Source organism: Hippocampus guttulatus, chromosome 13 (genome assembly GCF_054856545.1).
Source record: "Hippocampus guttulatus isolate MCC_2025c chromosome 13, RoL_Hgut_1.0, whole genome shotgun sequence".
In the NCBI taxonomy this organism is placed as follows: domain Eukaryota; kingdom Metazoa; phylum Chordata; class Actinopteri; order Syngnathiformes; family Syngnathidae; genus Hippocampus; species Hippocampus guttulatus.
Genome location: NC_141273.1, coordinates 2,388,372 through 2,401,929, shown reverse-complemented (window position 1 = coordinate 2,401,929; position 13,558 = coordinate 2,388,372). Strand labels below are relative to the sequence as shown.

At 43.2% G+C, this 13,558-nt stretch overlaps 1 protein-coding gene across 1 annotated transcript in view; it reads right to left on the bottom strand.

Moving 5' to 3' along the window:
• Window positions 1-588: 588 nt before the first annotated feature.
• Window positions 589-13,558, bottom strand: part of lrfn5a (leucine rich repeat and fibronectin type III domain containing 5a) — a 129,683-nt gene continuing 116,713 nt past the window's right edge. The window contains exons 9-10 of the mRNA XM_086127944.1: window positions 8,950-9,223; window positions 589-2,396 (exon numbers count right to left, since the gene is read on the bottom strand). Of these exons, the coding sequence (XP_085984070.1) occupies window positions 1,518-2,396; window positions 8,950-9,223 (1,153 nt within the window). The 3' untranslated portion in view covers window positions 589-1,517. The remainder of the gene's footprint in view (window positions 2,397-8,949; window positions 9,224-13,558) is intronic.

Sequence of the window (13,558 nt, the reverse complement as noted above, 5' to 3'; positions counted from 1 at the left end):
CCACAAACCGGGCCAACACTTGAATAACGTGTCATGAATCTATGGCACAGCGATGCCAAACTTCGATCTGCTCGTCTTTGCGTTTCAAAGGTTATTGCGGGCGAATGGCAAATCACATTGCTGTCAAACCATGTCACAGGAACATTTTGAGTCACGTATGAAAGCGTAAACATTTGGATTTTGATGGCATAAGACCATGAAACTTGCATGGTGAAAAACAAACGATGGTAACGACTTCAATTTTTCCACAACTTATTCAGAGCTAATGTTGGTGGCCTCACTGAAATACACTTTTTGCAAGGCGGTTAAGACAAACAGCTCCATAGTAAGCATGTGAGGTGCACAATTTAAATGCAATGTCCTTCAAACTACAGGCACAAGTGCATACGTGTTCGTAACTACTCAAGAAACACTTGTCTTCATACTAACGGTAAAAACTTGATGATTTTGCGGCCGCTATTTGGGATATTCATCAAAGTGTCATGAGTGCCCAAACATACAGTTTACCCACTTCGGAAGAATGTCCTGAAAGTCTTCAGTGGAAATAAGAAGTAAAGGCTTACTTTGTTCCAAGTATGACACGTTAAATTTTCACTTCAACTTTTTATTTTATTTTTTTTATTAATTTTACACAACATAACAACACGGTACATGTCGTCTTTTTCTGTACATGAGCTTTTTCAGGAACACGTGACCAACCCAGGCTGAAGTATACCAATGTCAGCAAAAAGCTTTCCTTTTTTTTTTTTTTTTAATATATTCTTCCCTTTAAAAAATATCAATTTCATAAGAGGTCCATAAAGTCTCCATTTGAGATTTAGTCGGTATGCCAAGAAACATCACCTATTCCTCAGTGGGTCAAGAAAGGCTGTGTGAAAACTTTCGTCTTTCTCTGTCCGACAGCTACTTCCAGTTTGAGAATCGTTTGTGCAAAAGAAGGCACCGACTGCTATCTCTTGCCACTGTGTGGTCACACACTTGCTGTCAGGTAGGACTCGAGGATGGTGAACATGAAAAAATGCATGTTTTTTTCCCTCTTTTTTTTCCCCAGTGAGAATTCCCTTTTTTTTTTTTGTGTTATTTGCAGATCGAGTGAAAATGATGTGCTGAGCCCATTGTCTTGTACTCTTTTGTGCTATAAAGTGGAACCAACAGGACGAGTCGAGGACGCAACAAGACGAGGCAAGATATCCACTTGCTGAATGATCGACTTTGAAACAGACACCAAAGCGTCAAAGTGGAAACAAAAACTCTGAGAACAAATCGCTGTGAAACTTCAACCCCCGACCCCCCCCAAAAAAATGCTTGAAAAAGAATTCACCTTGTCCCTTTGCACTTGCTCGCACGCAAAATTTAGAAATCGTCACACGCTAAGAAAAACAATGCACGTTGTTTCATGTCGCGGCCTCCACTCACACACCGACAAACACAACCCAGACATACGCACACCCAAAATAACAAACCAAAAAAAACAACAACAACAATAGATAATGTGTACTTTGTTGTCTGGTTTAAATTTAAACCGTGCTTTCCAAGATCCAATCAGAATCACAGCGCCCTCTGTCAGAATCTCCCTCCCCTTCTTTGAAGAGGACCATTCCACTCATTGATTGGCTCCTTTTGTCCCGCACGGTGCGTCCTAATTTTGGCGCTCCTGCACTCCCTCGATGGTACGAGAGAGTCTTTGAGCCCCCTTCACTGAGGGAATATCGCCTCCTCGGCCGGCTCCTCCCTCCCTCCGCCACAGGGAGAGTCTGGTACTTGGCAGCGGAGGAGGTGTGGGCACGAGGAGCCCGGCGCAAAATGGGTGTGTCTCGATAGCGGGCAGAGGGAAGTGGACTCGGGCTGGCGTTGGGAGGAGGCCAGGCTTGGTTCAGTGAGGTGGAATTGTTACGGTTGGTGTTGAGGGTATCGAGAGGAGCCGAAGGAGGGGGGAGAGTGGAAGAGGTGGTCGAGGCAGAAGTGGAAGGAGGGCGAGGGGACGCATTAGGGAGATTCTCCAGGGGAGCTGAGGGGTTTGAGCTTGGAGCGGGTTTACGCTTTGGCCTGCCTAGTGAGCTGCTGGCAGCGGCTGAGGAGAGACTCGCTCGAGGTCTCTCCTCGGCCACTTTCACCTGCTCTTCGGCTCCAATCGTTGTCCAATGCTGGCTGAGAACAGATGTGTCTGTCGAGCAATCCGGCAGGGAAGAGTTGGATGAAAGAGTTGTCGCATCCTTCCCTCCCCCTGCTCCGCTCCTCTTCTTTGAGCCTCCGGACAGGTCCTCTAATCCAATCGAGCCGCGCTTGGAGGTGCTGGGAGTCACGCTGCACCTCTGAGACTGCTGCCCGTTTGTCTGAGAGTGAACGTTAGTCATCGACATTGACATGCCTTTAACACCGTCTCCTGGGTTACACACCTGTGGGGCATGAAACACAGAAAAAACTGTCAGCATTTGTCTCCCATATACACTCATGGGACAGATTATTGATTATTTACACCACAAAAAAAAAAAGAAAAAAAGAAAATGACACTCAATTTTGAGTGACACTCTCAGAAACAAATTGGTGTTCAGTTCAATTGTGGGTAGAATCTAGAACTGCATTATACTTCATACACCTTCCTCTAGTTCAAATTCAATAACTTTTGGTCTGATGACTTTCTTGTGAAAGAAATATTTTCAGTCGCTTCGCAGCACCATCAACAGGAAAGAGGGGGGCTTACATGCTCCTACACATCTGGGACACACAGCGGCAAGGGGCTGCTTCGCAGCCTCGACTGGGTTGAGGAAAATTGTTTTGAAGGTTTTCCGACACGGTCAACTGTTTTCTAGACATGTCGTAAGGAAGCAGTGACAGCTCAGACGAAAGCTGAAGCGACAGCCGAAACGGTCAGCTCAGTAAGAGTTTTTTTTTCTTAAGTTATTTCATGAGGATTTGGCACGGTTTGGTGTCATGATCATATCAAACGATACTCATTAATGTTCGGTGGGATGTCCTAATTATTTCTTTGTACCAGATTTACTTTATTTTGAGAATTTGCACAATCAATAAGAAAAAAAAAAGAGATCCCCCTCCACATCCAAATGATCTCATTTGTCAGATTTTTTCATTTTTAAGTGAATAAAAATATCCTAACATGATACTTTTTTAACGACTATAAGTATAGTGCAGCAGTGGTTAAAACCAAGAAAGCAAAGAAAATATTTTTATGGCATCTGATTGGTGCAACACACGCACACACACACACACAAAAATAATGGAGACAAATTCGGGTTAAAGATCCTCTCTTAAATTGGCACACTAAAACCTAAACAACATAAATCTTATATTGCACTTACTACTTTACATCTTAACTTTGAAGTCAAGATGGCGCCCGAGTAGGCAGCCGTCAGCAAGTGCTCTCATGAGCCTTGCTTTTTTTTGTTGTTTTTGTGTTTGTTTTGTCACTTTGTGTTTGTTGTTACGTCGTGTGGACCTGATGTGGACTTTTTTCAGCATTTTCTGGCCACAACATTCATCAAGGAGGAGACTCTGCTTGGTGGTTGCGCCTTCTCGGCAGCATGGGTATACCAGCACTGTTTTTGACTGGGAGGAATGTCGGCGCCATTTGACTGTCGTTGCTGGACAGTCCCGGGGGCGCTTGTGTCTTGCGCCTGTAATGGGCAGCATTTTTCACAGCCCCGCTTTGTTCAGCGGACAGATCGGTGCTGTTGAACGGTCTGCGGCTGGATGGATGTAAGGCTTGAGGAGCCGACGATGAGAAGAAAGGAGCGTTAGCGCGGAGCGCCGATGCGGATTTGGAACTGGGAGTCGCGGCTTGGAGTTTGAAGCGGATTACGTGGGACAGGAGAAGTGAACTCATCTCTTTTCGTCAATGGACGCTACAGCTTCGTGTTTGCTTTCAAAACTTAGCTTGTAGCAGACGTGTGCACATTTTCAGCACGACGTCTCTGATCCACTGGTGAAAGGACACTTTGATCCTCTTTCATCTATAACTGCTTCAGACAACAAAATGTATGCAGAAAAGTGGTGAAGATTGCACGACTGTCTATGTCCTATGTGTTGTGTTGTGTTATTTTTGTTATTTTGACTTCAAAATGGCGCCGCGAGAGTGGTTGCCTTTCCAGCAGCTCCTATATTTTGTTGTTCTACTTCTTCCTTTCATAACTTTGCTGCTGTGAATTGGGAATTTCTCCATTGCGAGACTAATAAAGGTTTCTTATCTTATCTTATAAGGACAACATTCACTCTTTTTTTTTTTTTTTTCAACTTTGCAGTACGACAGCAACAGCACACCTCGCAGATTTGCATTGACGTGAACACTCAGCTCTACAGCCAAGACCAGTCACCTCCTGACCGGAACTTATGAATTCATAGCGGCCGGCCGTGCATGGCCGCACAGAGACTGGAAAAAAAAAATCTACCGGTATTTTATTGAGTCGATCAAAGAGGCGCTCTGAATAAGCCATGACAGCAATAGAGCTGCGATTTTCATCAGCGGATTCAATCGTAGGAACGGACCGTTTGTTTACGATGTTCACCTACAACTGGGAGGAGAGATTCAAGCTTGTTCCCAGGGTGGTATTCAAAAGGCAAATTGTGGAGTTGTTGGAAAGAAAACACTTTAGCCAAAGACGGGACCGCATTGTTGAAGAGAAACAAACGCAGGAACAACAATTGCATTTGTCGTCATGATGTAATCATGAGCTGTTTATTTAATCATTTGGTTTCACTAATTTGTGTGGCAGCTCGTCAAAATATTGTTTCAGTCAAACTGGCCCGTCACACAAAAAAAAAAATTGGAAAGTTGGTCAAGAGGACGGTGACATTTTTTTTTTTTTTTTGGAATAGATCTCCAAAGGTGCATTGAGTTATATGCACAGTTTTCTGAATACATTCATTTTCATGGCTTTATTTAATTGAGAAAAAAAAATTGCTGTCCTTCAAAGTCCCTTCAAACTGGAGGGTTCCACAAATCTTGACCGGCTGACTCCATGTTGCATCCGCTGGTGTATGGATTTAAAAGCCACAAGTCTCAGGGAGACATTTCTTTGATTTGGAGGCACCGTCAGCTGTCAGTGAGTCACGCTTTGGATGTTCATTCCCAGTTCAGTGGGTGTGTCAGAAATCTGGATGGGAGACTACATGTTGATAAAAAGTTTGCAAGCCCGGGCGCATTGGAAAAAAATGTATATAACCCTTCCAAAAAAGATCTTCGCAAATGGTTAATGAATCAATTTCAAGTGTACTGTGCAACATTCCAGCAGTAGAACTACAGCACTCCACTTCGAAGAGGAAACCAAAATCCCATTTCAGGTTAGTGCTGAAATAACTCATCGAGTATGCAAATTTATGGAATTTAAAACTTGCTATTGCCTTCTTGTTGCTTTCCAAATCAAAAGACTTCCAAAAAGCAGCCAGTTTACAGGGAAGACACTCTGCTTTGGTCCAAATCTATTAAAACTGCAGCCAGATTCGGCTTCGCTTTCAAGTGTTGCTCAGAGCTATGATACACGATGTGACACACTCAACACCGGTGATTCCGAACCTTTATTGGGCCAAAGCACATATTTTAACTTCACACGGCACACCACCAAACAAAACTGTTACGAAAAGAGGATAGATATGTCCATTTCTGTTTGCCATCTAATAGAAGATCATTTACAGTGATCCATCGCTATATCACACTTCATTCATCATGGCCATAGTACATCACTTTTTTTTTTTCCCAAACTACTATATTCAGAAAAAAAAAAAAGGCCGAACGATTCCACGGTTTTGTACATGCCTGTACTACGTGCCCGAAGGCAGCAGCACGTTTCTCTTTGCCTCCTACTCATCGATACCAATTAATTGTCTGATCATAAACACATCGGCTGCGCGGGGATATCTGGCCACAGGAATTAGCTGCAGGCTAACAGCGGCTATACCGCCAGAGCGTAAAGCGACGGCCGCCTTCTACGCCACCAACACAAGTCGCTTCGCCTCTCTCAGAAGGCAATGCTGATGAATGTTAATGACTGTATAAAAGCTTTATAATTAAAGATTTAAGTAAATATGTGTCCTGTTGTCATCTTTGTCTCAAATATGTAAAGTGTAATCACTGGATATTTTAAACATGCTGGCACCCACATATAGTTATCACTATATTTGGTCTTTCTGTCACTTGAAGTTGCTGGCAAAGATAGAGGGACAAAGATACATAATTTGTTGTTGTTGTATACATTTTCTGACCAATGCAGTGGAATTTGATAATTTCCCACGACACACCATTAGAACTCTCACGGCATACAAATGTACCTCGGCACACTGGTTGGGAATCACTAATCTACTCACACCGAATTCTGTCACACTCGCAATGTGGCATGTCTGGGAGCCTTGTGTAATATAAAAGTAAGCTATTGCTGGTCCATTCGCTTTTATATTGATACCTCTGTGCTATTTATACCAACCTCTGTGTACCTCTGTCTCTTTGTGAACATTAAACATGTGAAAACATTCTATGTACAGTGAACCCTCATTTATCACGGGGGTTACATTCCAAAAAGAACCCGTGATAGGCAAAATCCGTGAAGTAGTCAGATTTATTTTTTTACAGTTATGATACAATACTGAACTAGGCATACAATGCACAGGTGGTTGCTCTAAGATTGCAAGGGAAGCTCAGCTTCCCCCTAAAATGTCAAAAAGTAAGTGATCAAATATATGTGTGTACGTACAATTGTGTGGACATGTCATTGACTAAATATGCGCTACAACGCGCTCAACTTTTGTTCCGAATCAGCTTCTTATTACTGGTTAAGATGCGACTCTCTCAGTGGCGGGCCGTGCATTTCAACCTTAGGCCTTCAGTGACGTCACATACAGGATAGGCTCGTCAAGCAGCACTTAATTTCAGGAGCATTTAAAACCATCAAGTATGCATTCACAATTTATAGACATTATCAAAAATAAAAAGATGATTTAAAAATACTAAATAAAACGCCATCCAAATTACGCTGTGTGATCTTAAACAAGTCTGTCCAATAAATTGCGCAATGTCGCAGTTTCATATAAGACACCAACCAAACAATAACAAAACAAACTATTCTTTGAAAATAAAGTAAACAGATCATTTGCATTTTGAGAATCGGCTATACAACAGCAAATAACTGACGATGTTGAGCAGCTGAGATTGAACAAACTTTAGTGCACGAAGGTGACTACAATGCGCCATTATAAATTGCAGGTGAGCAGATTTATTTGATACATTTTTGTATCTTTGTCATTTTATTTTGTTACCATTAATTTAATACTAACGAAATAAAATGACAAGAAGAAATGTAAAATAAAATTCATTTACTCACCAATGTAGCGCCTGTTCACTGTGCTGCACACCTACGCGAGTGTCCCCAAACGTTTTTAAACGCACCGTAGTTTGTAAGTGCCCAGCCGTGCTCTGATGTGTTTCCTTGCTGCCTTGGTAAAACAACTTAAATGGGTAAATCCAGTGTGGCTCCAAACACCAAATCGGTCCGTTGCAAGCAATAGGCATTACGAGCAATACAATTTACAGCGTTTCTCAGAGGCTGTGAGCCACGGGTACCATTCATAATTGCTCGTCTGAAAATGACGAACAAACCCTTTTCCTTGCTGGGACAGGCTAGCTAGCGCAGGAGTTGGGTGACCTCTTCGCACAGCTTTTCGTGGAATGTCCGTCTTGAAAATTGTGTGGAAATTAGTTCTGCAACCAGATCAACGTCTTCTTCTTCGGCCGTTTTGGGTCAAAATGCTGTGATAGCTCCCTCTAGCAGGCGCTTATCCAATCACCGAACGCGCACTTCCAGTCTCGACGTAAGGCATTCTAGCTGGCCCCGGTGCGCAGACTCGTGATCTGATTGGCTATTGCAACCTGACTGTGCCCGTTCATTTACAGCGCACAGGGGCTGCTCTGTTTCATCTGAAGGCCCCGAGCAAATTTAATTTGCCTGGCAACACATGCTAGCTGAAATATGATTGCTTAAAAACTCTACCATAATAAATAAGCTATTTATGTTATTTTAAATAACATTGAAAGCCACTCGGCTAAGTGGAAATAATATGACATAAAGAATACAGAGAATAATTTTGTTTACATATTTCTGAAAATAAAATAACAGGAATTAAATGTATGTTATTGTAATGAATGTGTAGGCCAGCAGAGAAGGCCTTGCTGGCCCTGAGGGTCCGCCACTGGACACTCTTCTCATTCATTCCCGCAGCTTCACTGTGCTTTAAACTGTGTGGACGCTGAGCGTCTACAGCTCGGACGCTGGGCGTCTAGAGAGTTACGAGCCCGTTGTCCCAATGCATTGAAACGAGACGAGTCATTGGATATATGCTGATTTTGTCCCGCCCATCGGACACTCAGCGTCTCTGGGAGTCTATGGACAGTGAGTGTTTATAGGCTTGCCCGGACGCTCAGCTTTTCTGCATGATGATTGGATGATCTGTCTGAGGCTGAATCTCTTTTTGAGTGACAGCGAAATGAGCCAATCACCGATCTTATGGTGAAAAAATGAAAAGGAACGGAGAGTTGAATTCACGTATAAATAAACGGACACATTTTATGATGTAGGCCGAAATTGAGCTTCCCCTCCTTGACAGACCAGCATCCGCCACTGATATAATGAAACCAAAGACCAAAAATTTGCAATGGTACATTTGGCAAGTTGTTCAGGGACCAGGTGCGGAGACTGTTCACGTTGGTCAGTTCCTCAGCCAATCAGAATGCAGAATACAATTCACTGTTAAAAAAAAAAAAAGCATTCAAAAAACTGCACTAAAAAAAATCCGTGAAACAGCGAAGCCGCGGAAGGTGAACCGCGTTATAGCCAGGGTTCACTGTATATATATATATATTTCCACCAAATAACGATGAGCAGAAAATTACAGGGGTAAGCAACCGCAATTAATGGGACATTCTAGACAAACAGATGGTGACGGACCCACCTTGTACCGTATCATCAAGATGATGATGAAAACGAGCACAGAGGCCACTATAATGCCTCCGATGATGATGATCATCGTCCCACCGAGGAATTGGGACTGCATAAAATGGCACCTCATGTACTCGGACTCGGTGGTGAACTGCACACATCCGACCACGCGGGTTGCTGTCAGCGAGGTGATGATGTCGTCATAGATAGCGAGAACACACAGATCGTACTGGCTTCCCGCTGCTAAGTTGTTGACCAGGAAACTCTTGCTTGATGGAGGGATCATTCTGTGTAAGAAAAGAAAGGAAAGAATCCCATCATCTCAAATGACATTTAGCAAAGCAAGCATCTCCTAAAAACAATATCTGTGACCTATATAGGGTCACACAGTCCGGATCGCCACCATTGTCAAGCACTTTGTTTTGTTTCCCATTCATTTGACTGGTACGGTGGTGGGACTCAAACCTGGGGTCAGATTAACTTTATGGATGTGATAATGCTAGAAAATAATTTTGGAAAAGGTAGCCATGTTCATTTCAAAGATGTACTTTGAGTAATGTACGATGAAAAGCTCGATATTTTATGAAAATCAAGGGCGGCCCGGTGGTTGACTGCTTAGCGCGTCGACATCACAGTGCAGAGGTCGTGGGTTCAATCCCGGCTCCGGCCTCCCTGTGTGGAGTGTGCATGTTCTCCCCGTGCCTGCGTGGGTTTTCTCCGGGTACTCCGGTTTACTCCGAAAACATGCATGGCAGGCTGATTGAACACTCCAAATTGTCCCTTGGTGTGAGTGTGAGCGCGGATGGTTGTTCGTCTCAGTGTGCCCTGCGATTGGCTGGCAACCGGTTCAAGGTATCACCTGAAGACAGCTGGGATAGGCTCCAGCACCCCCCACGACCCTTGTGAGGATAAAGTGATTTAGAAATTGGATTGATGGATGACAAAGCATCAGAAGCTCCACCTGCAAGAGTCATGCTGATTCACAATTTAAGAACTCATACGCCATCACTCATCTTTCTCCACTGTTGCATTTTTAACTGCACATGTAGTGGAGGTGATGACAGGAACTGCAGTAAATTGTTGTGTTTCAAAGGAAATCATGAAAGAAAGCTTTCGCCTCCATAATAAAACTTCGTCACTCCAAAGACATATTTGCATGTCTTTTTAGCCTCCACACATTCAATCTCTTATTGTACTTATTTATATTGGCTGGCAACCGATTCAGGGTGTCCCCTGCCTACTGCCCGAAGACAGCTGGGATAGGCTCCAGCACCCCCCGCGACCCTAGTGAGGATCAAGCGGTTCGGTAAATGGATGGATATTTTGGTCAAGATTTAGGCTAAAAAAATGGTAAGAAATGGCTGGTACTGAATGAGTTAATCAGTTCACATACTGTATTGGGTGCTTTGCCAACAATTTAAGTTGATTATTAGACACTTGTTAATGTGTGAATTTGCCCATTCGTCCTTCAGTTTCCTTAAAATGGCTTGTCAGCTTTCCCGGATTTACTCATTAAAATGCTAATGAAATTCCTCATTAACACCAGTGAGGGCCAGTTCACAGCTCTTGGCCTTTTGTGCACGGAGCAGAGCAAAAGGCTGCAATGGTCAGGTTCAACATCTGCTTTCGAGTTAAGTGAAGGGCGGACGGCCTGTTAAGGTTTAGTGGTTAATATTGAGGCATTGGGCGAGGTATGCCTAGGTCATGCGAGCGCGCTCTGCAGAATAACTATATTGCTATAGGAGTGTGTGTCTGTGTGTGTGTGGCTCACTGTGACCATCGCTGTGAGTCCATGAATACTAAAAGGACCATCAGAAGACTGAGCTGACCAAGGCTGCTCTCCTCTGTGCTTCCCTTGACGGTTTCATCTCGATCTCTCTGCAGGTTAATGGCAGCAGTGAATGTGCTACGCTCTTACAAGCTCACGTACCCGCAGCTTGTATTTTAAAGTCTCCTATAATTGCTGTGGCATTGGCTTTGCTTTGCAAATGTGCCGTTGGGCCTACATCACAGTGGCTTATACGCAGTCACACCCACAAACATGGACTAACTAGCTCAACGGTATACGGCATATGCGCACACAAAGTACTCCTGAGTGTTGAAAGCTTAGCCAGTGACTTGGCTCTTGTTTAGGCCCTCGTAAAATCCCAAATAACGGAGAATAACTGAAACCATCTAAATGTGTTCTGCATGTTGCGTAACTCCCACACTGTGTTTTAAATTCCCCGTGTGTGTCTCGGATGTTTGTCATTGGCGGCTTCAACCACGGGGCCCCGTTCAATATGAATTGAGGTTTGTGATTGGTTGCATTTAAGGGCAAGGGTTAAAATTAGCTCTCCATGCAATTTTGAGCTGGGGAAAAAAAACAACAATTTTGTTAATTCTGAGATACGTATCTTGAATGGTAATATGTAGATGTAGTACGATGTCAAGAAATAATTCAGCTATTCAGAAAATACGACCAGTTGTCACCGGTGGAATTGATGGGATGAACAGAGAGAGACATTGCCAACACACACAGGTGCTTCAAACCTCATTTACATAAGATTCCCACCAATCAAACAAAATCACGCCATTGTCACATTGTATTTTTTAATACAGTTTCAGTTTTGTTTCGTAACAAAGTTGCAATGATGAAACAAAATGCAAATGAAGTTATTCAAAATTTGTGCCTCAAGTGGAGGGCACAAGCAACTTGTTGGGCTGGCACGGCCACATTCAATATTGCATAAAATGGCAGGTAGCTACAACCCCCACCCCCTCTTCCGAGCAAAACTGCATAACTGCGGGGTTGAATGTAATGCAGTCAAAAATCTTCTTTTTTTTTTTAACCGTTATTACCTGCGTCAAGCATGAACTCGTTTTGCTATTTGAATAAGAAAGGCAGTGCTAATCTCTGAATTCACTTAACAGGGTCTATGAATTTTCAAACCCAATAATGGTTTTGAGGTCCACTGATTGCCTTTCCACAGTAGTTCGCCCATGCGGACTTCATAAAATATAGTCTCCAGCAAATAAATAAATAACTAAAATTGATCCTTAATTGTTGAAACTGACAGAATGACATCATCATCCGAGTGGAGTCAGTCACTGTGACCAATTTCTTTGTGCCTGACGTGAATGCTGCTGCCAACATTTGACACTCCGCAGTGGGCAGATGATTGCCTTGGCTGAGGCTATTACATTAATCTATCTACTCCGCCGTGCCAAGCCCTCAGCCTAGGATGCCTGCGTGTGAAACATGTTAGTGTGTATTGCGGCATCATTACACTTCCATTCCGTGCAGGATATGAACAAGAGTTCATACTGCTATATGAAAATGCATTTGGTCCCTGATGGATGCATAAATCTCCAATAAATATATGTTTGTAATTGTGCGGGAGCTCCATTATGAGAATTTCTGCATCTTTTGCCATCAAACCTTTTCCATTTGGTGGCCTTTTTTTCCCCCCCACCAATGGATACACACCCTCTTCTGTAGGGCTCGGGGTGTGTGTGTGCGCGTGTCTGTGGTGTGTTTATCACTTAAACTCATTCCCTCATTCCAGCCTGGACAGAGCCAGGAGGGCAGTGTAATCTCCATTACTCATTTTCAGCTTTTTGTCTCAAGACGAATGCCTTCATCCATGCACAGATTGGTGAACTATGCTACCAGATTGCTTTGTTTCAGACCATTTCATATGATTAATTATTGGACACAGCCTTCAGGCCACAGCCATGCATGATTCTTCATGCATTCATGACCATGATTCAACAGACAAGACAAGGGGCTCTGGGCTGTGATGAGGGGATAAGGGGCACAGAAGCTGTAATTCGCTCAGCTGTAGCTTTCGCTCAGGAGAGCCCGGCCAGACTACACGTGACACGTTGTCTGATTATTTCCGGATTTTTTTCCCTTTTTAATGTAAAAAGTGTTGCCTTGGGAGAGCTCATTAGTAGTTTTACACAGCTGAAAATTGATTCGTTTCGTAGTATCTCACAAAGGAAAATAACTTTTTTTTTGAGTGAAACCAATCTCTAAATATCCTAATGTAACTCTCTTCCATAAGAAAAATTAATTATCATAGTCTGTGATTTTCATCAAATCATGGGCAAGGGAGACCATGATTTAGCTTTACGACTCTGGCCCTATACCTTAGTTAGAAACATCCATCCATCCATTTTTCAATCTGCTTTATCCTCCCAAGGGTCGCAGGGCGTGCTGGAGCCTATCCTAACTCTCTTCGGGCAGTAGGCAGGGGACACCCTGAACCGGTTGCCAGCCAATTAATTGCAGGGCACACATAGACGAACAACCAGGCCCCTAACCCAAACCCTAAACAGTCAACCACCGGGCCGCCCCAGTTAGAAACACTTTATTATTTAAGTCTTTCAAATATTTCTCTAATTTGAGGATAACATTGTTTCATAAATTATGGAGTCATACAAATCAGGATAGGATCAGGATTAACATGGGTTTTAGCATCTTACTAAAGGACTCTTGGGACAGCACTAATGGCCATAGTCTCCCGTGCGCAAAATGCATACAAAGCAGCTTTGTACGTTTCTGCCTGTGGGCATTCTCCAGTCAAGTAAAAAAAAAAATACTGATAATCTAGCCATTTACGCATTTACCAGGTAGT